We start from the raw sequence: 17609 nt of genomic DNA on the forward strand, positions 1-17609 counted from the left end.
TAATAGGAATGAGCATAATTTTAGAAAATATTGAACTGGTTGGCCATTCAAATGGGAATAAATACAGTAAAATAAACATGCAGGGGAACCTATAATATTCTGCTGCTTCCAACTGAATGAAGATGTAGAGTGGGATGGATGGACACTTTGTGCATAAGGGTCCACATTGTTTGTTTTTTCACGTCAAGTTATACTGTCAGATTTATGGGGATGATCCTCTGCTTTCTTGATTTAAATAGTGTTCTGTTAAGAGTTCCCTCTGAGTGGCAAATACAGGTATCTTGATGCTGAACCACTTGGATCCTTTAAGATCCCTTTAGACAAATGTTTCGATATCAATCGTCTGCCATGAAAAGTGCAAGCATGGATGTGCCAAACGGTCTCTTCACGTTTGTACATGTTCTTAATCTTTCTCTCTCTGTCTGTCTGCATAGGTTCATGAGCTGGACCCTAATACATGGAAGTGTGTGGAGGTGGTACCTATTGATATTGCAGACAGAAGTCAAGTCGAACATTCAGTAAGTATAATAAAATGTTTGCTAGTTTGTTGTTATTTTTACAGTATTTTCACATGCATACAAGACATAACACTAATATGTGTTACCACAGTAACAGCAGTTTTGTTCACACAGCAGTCCTAGTGCAGTAAGAATAAAAGCATGTTCTAATGCCACCTTGTGGCATGTTGCATCTAGTGCCGCGATTGTCTAATAAAAAATAAAAAAAAGAGAAATAAATCTATTTTTTTTTTTTATAATGGGTATTATAATATGTCAGTATGATCCATACCCAGGCACAATACAAAGCACTGAATTAACAAACAAAATACTTTTAATTGACCACAAATAATGCATTTGGCACAGTGTGTGACTTGTGTCCATTCTACTACACTGGTTTTCAGGTTAGGAAGCTCCCTACAAATCTTTTTATCATAAAATTCACTAACGATATAGCTAAAGTTGTATGGCAACAAAAGTTTATTTACTGCTTTGAGTGTTACATTTTCATATTAATTTAGGCTGTTATGTATAATCTGGGATTTATTGCACAAAAGTGTCGACACAGGTTTGTGCTAAACTGTACTCTGTTTAGTTTATGATAAGTGAAAAAATGGTTTATCGCAAGATTTACTTATTCAGAAATATCAGCTTGTATTTTAGTTAATTTTCAAAATGTGTTAAGTTAAAATAATTTTCTAAATATTTATCAAAAAAATTACAAAATAAAAAAGGGTTTCAAATGTGCAAAAAAAAGAATTGACTAAGAAGACTAAGGAGTAAGAAAATACTTTTTACACCTTTAACTGAGTTGTGCCAAAAGGACACTCGCTCTGCTATAAATGTTCTGGCTTATACATCTTGAGTCTAAATGGTCTGTCCCTTAAGCCCAAGATAGGAAATTTCATAAACCACACCACACAGGGATGTGCAGAGAACACTACACAAACAGAGTTAAACAAGCAGCCGTCCTGAGCCACTGTGGAAATGTTTTCTGTACGTTTCAGCATCGTCTTGTTTTACAGGAATTCGAACCAAGGTTTTGAAATCAATTTTCTTACTCCAGTAGATTCGCTGGTCCGAACTGACCTTTCCTCTGAACTATGCTTTCGGAATAGCAGCAGTATAAACCAAATATCATAATTCTGAGTGTGTAAAACATTTACAGCTGTCTGTTTTTATTTCAAAGGGCTATTAAAGATTATGATTAAAATACATTCATCAGGGGGCTCCTGAGTAGCGCATCCGGCAAAAGCACGCTGCATGGAGTGCAGGATGCGCCCTATAGCCTGGAGGTCACTGGTTCAAGTCCAGGATATTCCATTGCTGACCGTAGACAGGAGTTCCCAGGGGGCGGTGCACAATTGGCCGAAGTGGGGAGGTCTTAGGTCGGCCAGGGTCTCCTTGGTTCATCCCGCATCAGTGACCCCTGTAGACTGGCAAGGGGACCTGCGGGCCTGCCACTAACCTGCCCAGAGCTGCCTGGTCCTTGGATGCTGTAGCTCTTGAGAAGGCTGCATGGCAGGCCTGCAGAGTTAAAAGAAGCAGACAGCAATTTTTTTAAATACATTTAGCAAAAACTGAAAATAGACTAGGTAAGGCATTTTTTATAATATTGTACAATTTCTTTTCAGTATTTGAGCAAATCCTTACTCTGAACAGGGTCCCAGTTGGTAAATGTCTGCTGTACTTAAGGTGAGCGACCTAATAATGGTACCCCCTTACAGTAAGCGTCAGCAATTTTGTATTCTGAAGCACTGCATTTGAAACAAAGGAATGTCATTTGAAGTTTTTTTTTTTTTTTTTTTTTTAAATCTAGAGCTACGATATCCAATAGAAAGGTTATTAAGTGTTTGCTGCTAGGTACGACAATTGGTTTTAAAACCTTGGTTGTCTCTTATTTAGTGTGCGTTTACAAAACCAATAACTTTTAGCTGTTTGCTTTGCCTAGTTGCCATCCGTGTTGCATAATGTTGGAGAATGTTTAGATCTTAAGCACATTGCTCATCTGTGTTAAAAATGCCAGATTGCTGTCTTGAAATGCTATTCTGTTCCAGGTGAAACTGCATGGAGAAATGGCATCAGTACAGTATTCCGCTGTATCTGTTCGGAGATGTTACTGGTTATGACTACTTGTTGCCTGTCTGCATAAGCAGACATATATGGTGCTTGACTTCAATAGTGCAGTAAAGGCACAGAGTAAATGAATAGAAAAGGGTCACATACTTATTTTTGGCTATACATGCTTTTGCAGTATTGCTCAAATACACAATGATAACGATGCAGATAGTCTTGGCCGTCAATATTTAAAGAAACCTATTTTAAGATTGGTCCACCCAGTATTTCTGGATTAGTGTAAAATATGTTTTTTGGGGCATTACAATTTAATCTATCTCAGTAGTAGTTAGTTAGATTAGTGTGTTTTCTTTTTGTTTTGGTCATTCTAGAGGTGACATCTGCAACCAGTTTGCTAATCAGATATCTTTACAAAATACAAGCAATGTATGCGAGTAACATGGCTGTAAATTCCAGATCGGAGTGATGATAGTTGAGGAGCATGCCACATTAGCCGTACTATTCAGAATAGTACAGAATGAGAATTAGCAATTACATGTTTAATCGCAATTTGAGAAACAATTACGCAGATTTATGCAAAAACTGACAGATGAACGGACATACAAGTATCCCTGGAATCTGATCTTCCCGATGAGCTGCTAATGATTCTACCATGTTTCATGGTGATTTGGATAAGCGGTTCTTCAGATATATATGCAAAAATATGTGATTCAAATGTTTTTCTCCCATATTGTCTGTTGTCTGAAGCAAACACAGTAGATCAATCGTATAACCTAGTTTTTGTTCTCATACGTTGCTGCTGAAAATGTGAGAAATCCTTCCTTACTCCTTCGAAAACAATTAACTTCATCTGCTTCCCTTTTTTTATATATATAAAACAAAACATATATTGTACACAAGATTCAGTTCATATCCGTTTGAATTCAGACCCGCAAATTTAAAACTGACCCTTTTTATAATGAGCTCCAGCACTCTGATTGTACTAGTTTTGCATGATTTGTGTACACAGAGCCTCCCTTGGGGAAGGGTGCAATTTACTGTGCGTGCAAAGATGTACATGCAGTTAACATAAGAGGTCAAAGTTTGGAAATAATTCAAGCAAATGAGCCCGCCCCAAACATACATTATTGAAATCATGTTGGAAATGGCATGCAAGCTCTTTTTGTATACTGCAGTAAAACATCCTGTTTTATGCCAAATGAAAAACAATTTTTTTGCATTGAATTACTAGAGTTAAATTCATGTTACTGAATTACTTCCTTTTCTTGCGGTCCTGTTTCATAAGTGAAATGTTGGAGACACAAGTGCAGTTTATGAGGTGCAGTATTTTGTCATCATTAAGCAATTTAATTGCTGATTTGTCAAAACATTAATTTGCTTTTTTCATGGATCTGACATCAACACCTGCGCTGATTGTGTCCGTCTGTCTGTCTTTTCATACTCTGCACCAATCATGACTAAACTTACTCTCCTAGCCTCCTGTTTTGAAATGCATTTGGATATAATTCGATAAACTTGATTTTTATACAAATATTTAACATTTCAGATTCTTAGGAGGCTCTGTATGTGTGTGTTTCTATTGCAGAGGACAATATTTTCACCTGATTTTAAACACTATTAAGAATGCAGCTGTGACTTTTTTCCTCCAAATAGGGTTACTTTTCTTAAATAGTTGTACTTTATTCTCTGAAGTTATACCCTTTTTCATGCTCTTCTGTTACAAGTCAGCTAATATTGTCTCAAAGCACTGCTTAAGCAGTATGTCTCGGATGTGTAGGCTGAGTGCATTAATAGTTTCTGTAATTTCCTAAATCTTTAAAATATGTTTAACTAATCAGATAGGCCATCATTGGAAGTTCTCCATCACTATTTTATAAATTACTCTATCATGTATTTCTCTAAGACTGCAAGTGCACACCATTTAATTGTTCTGGGAAGTCTATGAAGAAATACTGAATATGAAATTTAATGGGTCTACTCTAACCTTACAGCTATGTAAACACCAGACTGACACCTATATTTGACGGTGAAGTGTTTGGGCAAAATTCTAAATGTTTAACACTTTGCTAAAGTTGAACCCCCAAAATATATAATTAATAATAATATGAGACGGAGCACAAGGAGGTTAAGTGACTTGCTTAGGGTCACACAATATTTTTTTATATTTGTTTATTTAGCAAACGCCTTTATCCAATGCGACTTACAGAGACTAGGGTGTGTAAACTATGCATCAGCTACAGTCACTTAAGTCTCACGGGGCATAACAAGGACATTAAGTGACTTGCTCAGGCACAGTCACACAGTGAGTCAGTGGCTGAGCCAGGACTTGAACCAGGGAACTCCTGGTTACAAGCCTGTTTCTTTAACTGCTGGACCACACCGCTTTTACCATCTCTTAATCCAGCTGGGGATTTGTGAGAAATCAAGGTGGTTGTCGTTGTCGCCACGTAGTGTGAGAGGTAGTGGAGATCAGAGAAGTAGGGTCAACATCTGCATTCTAAATATCTCAGGATATTCTTATCCTCACCTGAAGAGACCTTTGTGTTCTTGAAATTTAAACCTGTTTATACAATTTTAAAAAGCTATAGTAATACTCAATCACACTTCTGTTACGTTTTGATGAGTAATACTTTCTCATTTAAAACAATTGAGAGACTAATAGTTGAAAAGTTTAAGAAATTTATTTTAGCATTACTTCCAATTGGGGGGGAAAAATGTGCTGGTGTATACAACATTCTAACAAAGAAACATTCACTAGGGAATAGAAATAATGGATATATTTTTCTGATTTGTGTTGGGATTTGTTTTATTATAGCACTGGGGTCTACTGTACTTGGAATAAATATACCCCGATCTGTGTAGTTCTGTGGTTAAGAGAGTAGTAATGAAGGTGAATGGGGGTGTTCATTATTGTATTGTGCTGATAACGGTTTCAGCCAAAGGCAATGCCCCAGGCTAAAACTGAGCTGTAACAGCAGTGAGTTTATTACATGCATATGATACACAAACTAGCAGATTCTTTCAGTTAATCATTAGATACGCCATACCTATAACAAATTGTCTTTCTTATAAAGCTAGCTTGCCAACCATAAAGAATATTTATTAACAGAATATTGGGTTGTTTTTTTGTGTTCTTTTGCCCCTCCCCCATCAAGTAGCCCTGAAAAACAATTTTGCTTGAGGCGCATCATGATTTATTTAAATATAGGTGCCCTAGAGTAACAGTTCATTTTAAAGATATTTTTTCCTACCCTGTAAAAAATGAATAATGTGGCCAAAAAAAAAAAGAGCCCATTAGAAACCCATGTGGGAGTCCAATTGGGGGATGATAATGAAGGGCTTGCAATACTGGTGAAGGATGAAACATACCTGATTCTTAATGGAAGCTAGTTTATGCAGCTGCTTTGCATGGTGTTTTCTTGCATATATAGATCTACATGATGGGATTACTGCTTTTCTACTTTTACCTTGCTGTTTCATAACTGGAAACCTCCCTTACATTTGACAGGGCGTTATGGTTTGTAGTCACAGCAGGGATGGTACTAACAGAACTACATGTAGCGTGTCCATTTTATTAACAGTAGACATCTTATACCTGGGGTATACATTCTTGTTTCAAGGGTAAAGTTTTGGTGCAGGGAGAAATAGCATGATATGTGTCAAAATGCTGTGCATAGGAAATGTATAAACAGTATTTAATGGTTTTTAATAGTTTAGGGTGAGAAGCTTAGTTTGCTTTTCCAATGTAATTTACAATTCACCACAGCCTTTGAGTTGTTAACCCCACAGTGGATTATATTCTAACCTGTTTTAACCAGGGTTGGGGTCAATACCGCTTTTCAATTCCAATTCGATTTAATCGGTTCCAGAAAATCATTGATCAGCATTGCAATTAGCAGTGTCTCTAAAATATTAATAATGTTATATTTATTTTTTAAAGACTAAAGACCGTTGGGCTAAAAAAGTTAGGGTAAGAGTTAGGGTAAGACCCAGTAGCTTAGATTTCTGCTCCCCACCACAGGGTATTAGCAAAATTAGCTGTATTAGACAAAATATGAACATTATGTGAAAACATTCATGGGTAATGCGCTCTAACAAACATACCACCATATTCATTTGGAACCCTCTGGTGCCCATATTTAATAGCAGGTGTGTCGTTTTAGGGCATGCAGTGTTCTCTGTTGATTACTATAATAACTTATGTGCAAGGTTTTTGTATAAAAAATCTGATTTTTATATGAAAGGTCTTCCCATCTAGATGTTATTGAAAATCAGGACCCTACAGAAGTTGTTTCCTAGTTAATCATTCATAACATTTAAACAATCTCTAGTACTACATTTAGAAATACTGAAAAACTTAGATGACAAATGTTTCAACTAGAAGTCTGTCTCAGTGTTGTAATGAGTTTTGATTCATACACTTACATAATTGGGTGGTGTGGAGTCCACCCCTGATTTTGATCATGTGTGAGGGATGCAAGTGTGCTGATTATCCTCACTTTAGACATTAGCCTTGCAGAGGTGTGAATGGCGTTAGTTAGGAGAGAATTATATATATGGTGAGATCATAAGTGATGTAGTTTTGGTATTTCTTTTGTTAATACCGAATCTGCTGTTGGTTGTGCAATTGATTGTTGCTTCCCACCTTTAGGCCTAGGTGTTTTTGAAAACAAGATGCTTCAAAAGGCCTAATTTAAAAATGAATGAATGAATAAATACAATTAGATTTTTCAAGCAAAAAAAAAAAAAAAAAAAAAAAAATTTGCAAGAAGCGTGAACTCCGCTGCTTCTTCACTTGGGGGTTACTGGGAGTGCAGCAGTGCTGTTTCCTCGGAGCAGAGCGCAGACCTCGCTCACCAGGGCTGCAGCTGTCTGCTCCGGCACTGTTCCAACAGAGATAATGAGAGGAGAAGTCTACAGCTGGTGGCAAGCACAATGAACCAGGAGCCAGGGCCCCCTCCGGCCCCTGACAGAGACAGAATATTAACTAAGTCAGCAGGCTGTCTCCTTCCACATTACTGCTCTTTTGCAGTAAATACTGGAATAATAAAAATGGGTGCCAGTCTGGCTTCATCTAACAGTTAAAAATGGTGCACTTTGTCTGGAGGGGTCAAGTCACGTTGTGGAACTTCTAAGTGCGCATTCCAGAAGAATTGCTATGTACTGTGATTCATTGCTCAGTATAAGTGTTGTAGTTTTGATTTGGTTTCTTGTAGTTTGTAGTTCTAGTTTTCTGGCATTCACTCAATTGACAACTGTTTTATATTATACAACAAGCAAAACGTGGTGGAAATATTTAATTTTGATTCTCAATTAAGTAAATCTTTGGAATAATAAATGTGGAATATGTTATTACTTCAGATCAAAGGTTCTATTCTAACTCTGCCAAAGGGTGACGAATATCCCAACCACACTTCGGGGTATGTTAATGATACTCCCCCTGGTGTGGTGTAGAAATAGCAGCTTTTACATTGTTCTATTAGAATATTTGTTCAAGCATTTTCTAGCCAAAGCATTAGCAAAATATGCACATTGTGGGAGGGATAGCAGACATTTTTGGATAGTTTTCATGCCATTGTCTTTCCAGAAAACAGCCATCAAAATAGCATTTTGTATGTTTTTCAGTTGTTTTCTTTAGCAAACTCCTAAAAAGTTATTAGTGTAATCTCTCAGTATGTTGACATTATAAAATAGCAAGGCCCCTTGCCATGAACAAGTTCAATTTTGCTTTACATAAAACATTTACTAAACAACCACCCCAAACTTAGTCTCAAAATCGCTGGTTTGTCAGATGTACTGTTTTGTTTGGAAGAGTATGACTGTTTGTTTTTTAAAAACAAACAAACCAAAAAAAAACACCTTTTGATGCCAACGACCTCTGGGGTTATCGCTCGCGTTTTGAGGCTTTTAGATCTCCCTTATTCTATTACTAGTGTCTCGCTGATTTCCTGCCAGTGGAACAGACGAGCAGATAAAATGAATATCTCAATGTTCCACCAAGTTAAGTCTGCTTGTATTTCAAATTAACTAGAAATTACAATGCAGTGTTTTATCCAAATTTAAATTGGGTATCCAACAAAAGGTGGCAGGCCCCAATCAACCGAGAGAACCTGTCTGGAACCATCATACTGTAGCAGCGTAGCATCTTTTCTGTGCGGTATAGGAATCAATGTGGGTTCAGATGGGGCTCTTTTATACATGTAACACGTGAAGTGAATGTGGAGAGGTTATCAAGTTCTTCTAACTTAGGCTGTTTCCACTGCCAAGAGCCCCTTTATCATTTTCTGTTCCAACACTACAGGATCTTTTTGAAAGACATTTGCAATTATTATTTTATTCTTTTTTCAGCAGCAGAATGAAAGGCATAGTTGGTGGCATGATTCTCATTAAGGCTTACACTGCACCGTGCTGCCCTGTTTGACTATGCTGCAGCTATTCAGTAATATATGTACACATTTGTTTGTGTGATCTGTCATTGTTCATGCCATTTAGTGTTGAACATGGGTGGACAGTGCCCTGTGGATATGAAATCAGGGTTCATGGTAATGACTATTCTGCAGCAGCCCTATTCCCAGCTCAGAATATACTGTGGGCTTTTCATACATAGGTGTTTTAATAATAAATAATAATATTAATAATAAATAGCATTGATTTCTAATCACTAACACTTGTTTTTGGCACACCAGTAAGAATGCTTCTCTGTTTTTCTTCAACTTGTTTAATTTGAAAGTGGAATTAGTTTCATCTATTACACTGAGGAAGAGGTTTGTAATTAAATATCTAGTACTGTATAACCATGTTGTTTATTGGGATAAATGGGAGGATGGAAAAGCAGACTCGACCTGCATTGAAGAATGTTTTACACTTCAAGTTTTCATTAAATTTTGCAAGACCAAAATAATTAGTTGTCCTTCAGTTTTGCATCAATAATTTTTTTTTTATTAACAATAGCAGCGCAGGGACGAACATTTTCATATCCAGATGTTCAGTCAAGATTTAGATATTCGTGTGAATTTGTTCATTTGCAAAAGTAATAAAAGCCATTATATGCAACATGTTACTTAAAGTAGCTTTTATAATTTAGAAATGGGTTCTCATTCAAGCCTCAATCATACAGTGCACCACCAAGAATGAATCACTATTAAGGTTCTTGTTAGTGTGTGTATGTGTTACTTTTTTTCTAAAACGCTAGAATTTAAAAGGGGGACTTTATTTTTCAGCATTACATTACTTATTAAACATTTATGAAGTGAAATATGGGAATATGTTGGTGCCCTGGTAGACTTGTATTTAAACTGATCTCAATCACTACTACGTTTATTTTGCAGGATTACAAAACTGACGAGGACCCGGCAATATTTCAGTCAGTCAAGACTGGCAGAGGACCCCTGGGGGCGGACTGGAAGGTATTGTGAAAAAACCTTGCACCCTTAATCTGAAATCTTCACTGCTAAAATGGGCTGGAGTTTAGACAGCTCGGAGGAGGAGGAGAGGTGGGGTAGGGAGGTGGAGAGTGTGAGTGGCAGAGCTATACGTTCTGGTTTGATGAAGACAAATTGCCTCTTTCACTGCTAATTTGGTTTAATAGAGAGGAGGCTAGATTAGCACACAAAGATCTGCACTGTCAACCCCAACCGAGCACTGGAATAAGTGCCTGCTTGGAGATTCCTTTGGTTTGAATGAACTGCTAGTTGACGAGCTGTTAGTGTTAGCAGAGCATGCACATTGTAAAAAGTAGCCGTTTCACTGCCACATTTCTTTAAAACACAGCTGTTTTTCTATGTTTCTTTCAGTCGAGTTGCATTACCGGTGTTATCTACAAAAAACTGTGCCATATTCATGAAAACAGTCATTAAGTAACTGTCTTCAGAGTTTTGTGAATAGGGCCTATTTGTTTCCCTGCTGCATGTTTAAATCTCAGTGATAGTTTATTTAATTTTTCCATGTTCATTTCTTTGGCTTTACAAAACAAGGCTTCTGCCCAGGAGTTAAAAAATAAATTGGCTTAGAGTTGTCTAGCCCTCCAAAAACCAAAGGCTAGGCATCCTTGTGTGTGTGTGTCTAATATCTATCTATCTATCTATCTATCTATCTATCTATCTATCTATCTATCTATCTATATAGAGGCTATAATTTGTTTTTATTTTTTTAAATCAACTAACAATTTGCCAAGCGATTTAAGGTGTTAAAAAAAAAAAAAAAAATCTGCTTTTTTTAAGAATTGATTGCCAATACATGTAGCATCAACTGTAAAAGAAATGGTTATCCAGTGTTCAGATAATGTGACGGGGTTACATACAGTAAACGCGCAAAATGCATTGTACACTCAGTTTAGTCAGTGACTGCTATACATGGCTAATCCCCATACAGATAGTTAAATCATGATTTTACAGTGGCTTTGTAGTCTTTTCCCCATGCATTCTAGAATAAAGCAACTAAAACCTTGTCCTAAATTAAACCTTACATTTTTAAAGCAGTAGTTTGAAAATGATAAGTTCCAATCGAGCTGTATTCCTTTGCATGGTACCACCTCCTATTTTAAATGACGTCCCCGTCTATCTAGATCCCCAGATGTTCAGAGAATGTCAGAATACTTTGAATTGCTGAAATATTCATCTGAGTAAGAATGTCATCTTAACAGTTTTTGATGTTGGGTTTGTTTAATGTAAAGTTCCCCTTTTAGTGATAACTTTCCACCCACTGGAAATTCAAATTTTCTGATCGAAACATCAAACAGTGTCCTTGTCAAGTGAAATGTTGAGTGCTGGCATTCTCACCAGGCCCTGTTGAACATTAAATGATTAATTAATTGTACCTTTTGAGGCCATGGGTTCTTGAGATCCCTTTATACTAATAATGAAATCAAAAAAATGTAAGCGCTAGATTTCAACATTTTAGTATGCTGTCTATTGATTGTCACACTTTACAGGCTAGATGGCAGTAGTGTGTGTATATGTGCATACATGCAGGCAGGCAGGCTCTCAAAAGTATTCACCCCCCCTTGGACTTTTCCACATTTTATTGTTTTACAACATGGAATCAGCAATTACAACCATGAGTCTATTTGGATAAGTCTCTACCAGCTTTGCTCAAATTTTTGCCCAGTCTTCTTTGCAAAATTGCTCAAGCTCCGTCAAGTTGGATGGGGACCTTTGATGAACAGCAATTTAAGTCTTTCCACATTCTCAATTGGATTGAGGTCTGGGCTTTGACTGGGCCACCAGCACATTGACCTTTTTGTTTTTAAGCCACTCCTGTGTGGTTTGGGGTCATTGTTGTGCAGGAAGATGAATATTCTCCCAAGTCCCAGGTCTCTTAGACTTTAGCAGGTTTTCCTTCAGGATTTCTCTGTACTTTGTTGCTTCCATTTTGCCCTCTATCTTCACAAGCTTTCCAGGCCCTGGCTGAGAAGCATCCCCATAGCATGATGCTGCCACCACCATGCTTCATGGTAAAGATGGTGTTCTCATGATGATGTGCATTTTAGGCTTGTGCCAAACATAGCATTTAGTGTTGAGGCCAAAAAGCTCTATGTTGGTCTCATCAGACCATAGACTCTTCTTCCACTTAGTTTCAGAGTGTGCCACATGCTTTCTAGCAAACTCTAGCCGAGATTTTATGTGAACTTTTTTTTAACAATGGCTTTCTTTTTGCCACTCTCCCATAAAGGCCGGTTTGGTGAAGCACCCAGGCTATTGTTGCGATATGCACAGTGTATCCCAGCTCAGCTGTGGAAGACTGTAACTCCTTTAGAGTTGCCATAGGCTTCTTGGTGGCCTCCCTGACTATTGCCCTTCTCGTCCGGATACTCCGTTTTTGAGGACGGCCTGTTCTAGACATTCAAAATTTTGCCATATTCTCTCAGTTTCTTAATAATGGACTTTACTGTGCTCCGGGGGATATTCATTGACTTGTAAATGTTCTTATATCCTACCCCTGATTGGTGCTTTTGAAGAACCTTATTCCGGATTTGCTTTGAATGTTCCTTTGTCTTCATGATGTAGTTTTTGTTAGGAAATGTACTAACCAACTGTGGGACCTCCCAGAGACAGGTGTATTTAACCTGAAATCATGTGAAACCCCTTAATTGCACACAGGTGGACTCCATTCAACTAATTGTGACTCTAAAGACAATTGGTTGCACCAGAGCTTATATAGGTGTGTCAAAGCAAAGGGGGTGAATACTTATGCTATCAATTATTTTCTGTTTTATATTTGTAATTGGTTTAGAACAAGTTGTAGATTTTATCTTTCACTTTGACATTATGGACTTTTTTGTGTTGACCAGTGACAAAAACTCCTAATTAAATCCATTTTGATTCCATGTTGTAACACAATAAAATGTGGTCTGTAGTGCCTTTTTAAAAAAAAAAAAAAAAAAAAAAAAAAAAAAAAAAAACTTTTTAGTAGTAACATTGAAGACGTTCTTTGCTGCTGGCTGGATTTAGTGTCCTGTGTGAAATAATCACTTGAACTGTGATACAAAGAGGTTAGGAATGATGGATGGTGCATTGGATTAATTGGCTTTTGAAATATACAGCTCACTTCCATTTTAGCACCTTGTGTTCATTTGTAAAAAGTCAAAACAAAAGTAAACAAAGTTTCAGTTTCATTTTTTTTTTATATAATATATATTTATATATAGCTATATATATATATATATATATATATATATATATATATGTATGTGTGTGGTGGGAATTTCGAATAAGATATTCGAATATACCAAGAATAAGTTTTGAATACTTGACCTCTAATTACTCAAGTGACCACGTTGCATCCGATGTATTCCAAGTAAAAGGTGGTTTAAACCAAGTAAGAAATAAGAATACACAGCAGAGGGGTTTTAACTGTAAAATGCAGAACTTTGTAAAAGAGACCTTCAAATCTTTCAACTGCATTTGACACCCTGTGACCCCAAAAAACCAAAGTTAAACTGTCTTAAAGCAGGTCTTGCTTGTGATTCTGTAACTTAAGATGATTTCACCTTCCCCAGATAAGTTGGAGCATATTTCGCCTTCAAATTTAAAATGTACATACTTTACAGACACCAACACTCAGCTTTTGATGAAGGTTTGCTGAGGCATCTTTGGGTTCAATCAGACAAACCATCATAAAAGCAATTACCTTTTTTATGGCTGTTTTTAAATCTTTTTTTTATTTTTCACTCAAGTTGCAGAACCCTTTAACCTTATTCTTCGTGCTAATCTGTAGTGCCTTTTTAAAAAAAAAAAAAAAAAAATCTTTTTAGTAATAACATTGAAGACTTTCTTTGCTGCTGGCTGGATTTAGTGTCCTGTGTGAAATAATCACTTGAACTGTGATACAAAGAGGTTAGGAATGATGGATGGTGCATTGGATTAAATGGCTTTTGAAATATACAGCTCACTTCCATTTTAGCACCGTGTGTTCATTTGTATCTAAAAGTCAAATACCAAGTCCCTAGAGTGCACCCCAGAATCCAGATTTATTTAACTTATTTATTTTACAGAATCAAAATGTATAGCATTACATTAAATCATAGCACTTTACATCAGAACATTATGCATTATGAATCCATATAGTCTGTACAGTGAACTGATTGAGGTGAGCCTTGCTAAATCCATTTCTAACACAAGTATTTTACAGGGTGGGAGGGCAAATAAACTGTCTCACTTGTGATGACATTGCTAAGGAAGCAGCTATTGACTGTACTTTCTTGTGATGGAATATAGAAGTGAACAAGTAAAGGAAGGTCTACTGATTTAAAGACACATTTTAATTGAATGGTAGTCATTTTTGTTTCAGAAAAGACACCTTTTGTAGGGGATAACTACAACAAAGCTTTGTGTTCTAGGAGCCAAGCTTTAAAATAAGCAAAAACAGATAAAACACTTTGAATACGTAATCCAGAAACCAAAATTTGAAATCAATAGCAAACATTTACCAAAGACTATTTTGTAGGTAAAGGGAGAAAGAAATGGAGGAGAGAACCATGTAGGTTTACTGCAAGCTAGCATTTCTTGAGTGGCCTCTGGTAACCTTTCCCTTTTTGAGATTTTTCCACACCTTGTTCCTTTTTGCACGTACGGATCCGGCACGCTACCTTGTCCAGGATTATTAAAAAATAGTAAACAAACATTTTTCCAAGTCTGTGCTGAAACAAGTGCTGAGTGTTTCTCATGTGCTGAGCTTTGACTCTTGAATTGTTAGCCTGGTTTGAATATACCCAGTGGATCTGGGGTTTCAATTCCAGGGCATGTCGAACACTTGCCAGCGTGCCTGTTGGGATCCCTTCAGTCTAAGATATGTTGCCTTTGTTGAAGCTGCACTGTGACCCCTTGGAGGGACCTCTTCTCAGATTGACATGTGTTTCTCAAAACTGCTGACAGCAATCCCAGTTTAATAGCAAGTGCAGAGATGGATGTATGAAGTGAAGAAGGAACTGGACAGAAACAGCATTAAAATGGAAGCAGCACTGAGGCTTTAAATAACATGATATGTACGTTTTTAAAAATGTAATCTGAACAAGCCGGCAGCCTCGAAACATTTATTACACAATATATTGTACTGTACATACGTTGGCACTAGATATATAGGCTACTTCGTTAATATGCTGTAGTGTACGGGGTCAGATTTTAAAGAATTAAATGGTTTGAAATATGTTCATAGATGAAACTCCAAACTTCCAAATGTGTGTTAAGTTTATGCTTTCTCAAAGAAGTTTAACCTGGTAAAGATATGCACAACAAACAGAAACCAGTTGTAGTGTTTGCATCAAGATGTGTGCAGTGTAAGGTGATTTTACTAGACCTTTTCTCCATATACACACTAGTGTTGTATACGTGTAGTGTCATCCGCATTAGAGTTTCAGTGTATCATAGAAAGTAACAGCACTCTAATGGAGGCTTCTCGTGATGGCTTTTATGATTTATTATTAAAGTACTGTAGTGAAAAAGATTAAGCTGACAAATGCTTTTTGATTCAAACACTTTATATACAAGTATGGTATACCTCCAATACAATCATATAAGCACGAGATTTAAACTGACTTCGGACAAGGCCTCAGTACAGCTCAGTGCATACGTTTGTATCAGAAAGCACGGATATCCATGGAGTCAATTCGAAAGAGATGGTAAAGTTTTGTCAGTCTTTTCATTTTGGGTATGTATACCTTTGTAAACAACTGTTGACTCCACTCCCATTTGTTTTAGTTCTGTCCAATGATAGGGGTTTTCACTCTCATTGCACATTCCCTCTGCGGGGGAAAAGGGGGGGCTGCATACCACGTTGTACCTAGAAGGGGGCATCCATCTTGTCTTTCAGTTCCCCTCTCCCATCTCGCACTGTCTCTGCTAATCTCCTGTCTTTTGGTGTTTAGCTCAGACACCCATCTGTGACTTTGACATGTTAAGCTATGCAAAACTGCACGTAGCTGGTTTTGACAATGGGAAATGAAAGAACTCAAAACTTAGACAATACTGTATAGAACCTTAACATAAAAGCATATTAAAGCAACTGAATTAGTAAGCACATTAAAACGACTATAAAAAACATTCACACAATTTAAACAATGATTAAAAAGAACTTAACTATAAAAGACACACATACAATGTAAAACTTACAATTAATAACATCATTAATACCTCATGCAGAAAGCCATCACTACAGTACTACAATTTGTTTAAACATTTAGGAAATTAAACAGAATTTATCATCCCTTGTTGACATTCCTGAAACGGTTATGGTCAGTTTGATATAACAGTTCATACCAAAAAGAAAGCCAAGAGGTTCCACTTTTTATTACAGTGGAACCAAAAAAAAAAAGTAATGTGCATTCCATATTTACATTGACATAATAGCAATAAGCCTCATTATAGACTTGTTTGGTGTAAAATATTCATATGTGATCACTCTCTCTGTGCAGGTTTGATACTGACCTGAATACCTAATTAACTAAAGGTTTTATTCATTTTTCAAGAGTAGGAAAATAATACCATGCATTTACTCTTAGCACTTGTGGGGTTCCTCCCAAGGCACTTCAAAATTTAAGTCTTATACGGAAGTGGAGTTGTTTTGTAAACAGATTTGAGGGATAGCTGTGATCAAGCATGTGTGTTTTCTGCTTGGCAGCAAGCAGTAAACCAGTTAAAACCAGCCATACAACCACAAATTACAAGACTGGCAAAGCTTGCGTTTAGCACAATTTTCTTGTCGAGGCCCGTTCTCCAACAGCAGGATTAGGTTACATGGAACTCGGGGCTGATGCACACAGATATTGTATTCATTGATTTCCCTGGAGGGGTTATGAGCTCAAGTAATTGATACCACACCCAAACGTACCTACCTACCTCAGACACAAAAAGAAGCTGATTTTGTTAAAGACCTTTTTGACCCTAGAAAGGCTATTTACCAAGAAAGCCCCAAGGCAGACACTGGAAGTATTTTCACTTTGAAGCCAATGTCCAGGATTTTAAAGTTGTAAGCTGTTTACTGTTGCAGTTATAAAAAAAAAAAAAAAAAAAAAAAAAAAAACTTTTACAACAAATACTTTTTTGCACATTAGACACATCTGATGACCACCCACTTGGGTTAGCTGTTTTGGTTTTTTCATTACTGAATGATTTGATTCAATAATTAGTTTTGTAACACATAGTTAATAACATTATTTAAGTTTATCAATGAAAATGCACCGAACGCCCTACCTTGCTATTTACTGTATTTCTGCCAGTCAAGCAGTGAGCGTGTTCTTCTCCTGCTCATGTTAACTAGCATCTGATTTACTGGTTCCGTCCTACCAGCGAATCAGTTTTGAAAATGCTTTGGAAGTCTGCTCCTCTGTGTAAACAAAAAAAAAAAGCATGCGCCTTGAATCCAGAGCAGGACGACAGGCTTATTCCTGGCAAACAGCTTGTAAATTGTGTACATTGAAGAAAACTGATTATGTATATAGTTTGTGCTTCTTTGGAGTTTCAAAGTGAACTGTTGTATAATAAATATTTAACTATTCAATAACGTTAAAATAAAAAAATAAAATAATTGAACAGTCAGTGATGT

General features: G+C 36.8%; 1 protein-coding gene across 2 annotated transcripts in view; it reads left to right on the forward strand.

The window, feature by feature from the left end:
* The window catches only part of LOC121299525 (phosphatidylinositol transfer protein beta isoform-like), a 61138-nt gene that overhangs the window by 25604 nt on the left and 17925 nt on the right, over window positions 1-17609 (forward strand). For both annotated transcript variants that reach the window (XM_041227299.1, XM_041227298.1), the window contains exons 7-8: window positions 435-518; window positions 9902-9979. In XM_041227299.1, the coding sequence (XP_041083233.1) occupies window positions 435-518; window positions 9902-9979 (162 nt within the window). The remainder of the gene's footprint in view (window positions 1-434; window positions 519-9901; window positions 9980-17609) is intronic.

This window comes from Polyodon spathula, chromosome 25, assembly GCF_017654505.1.
Source record: "Polyodon spathula isolate WHYD16114869_AA chromosome 25, ASM1765450v1, whole genome shotgun sequence".
Classification (NCBI taxonomy): Eukaryota; Metazoa; Chordata; class Actinopteri; order Acipenseriformes; family Polyodontidae; genus Polyodon; species Polyodon spathula.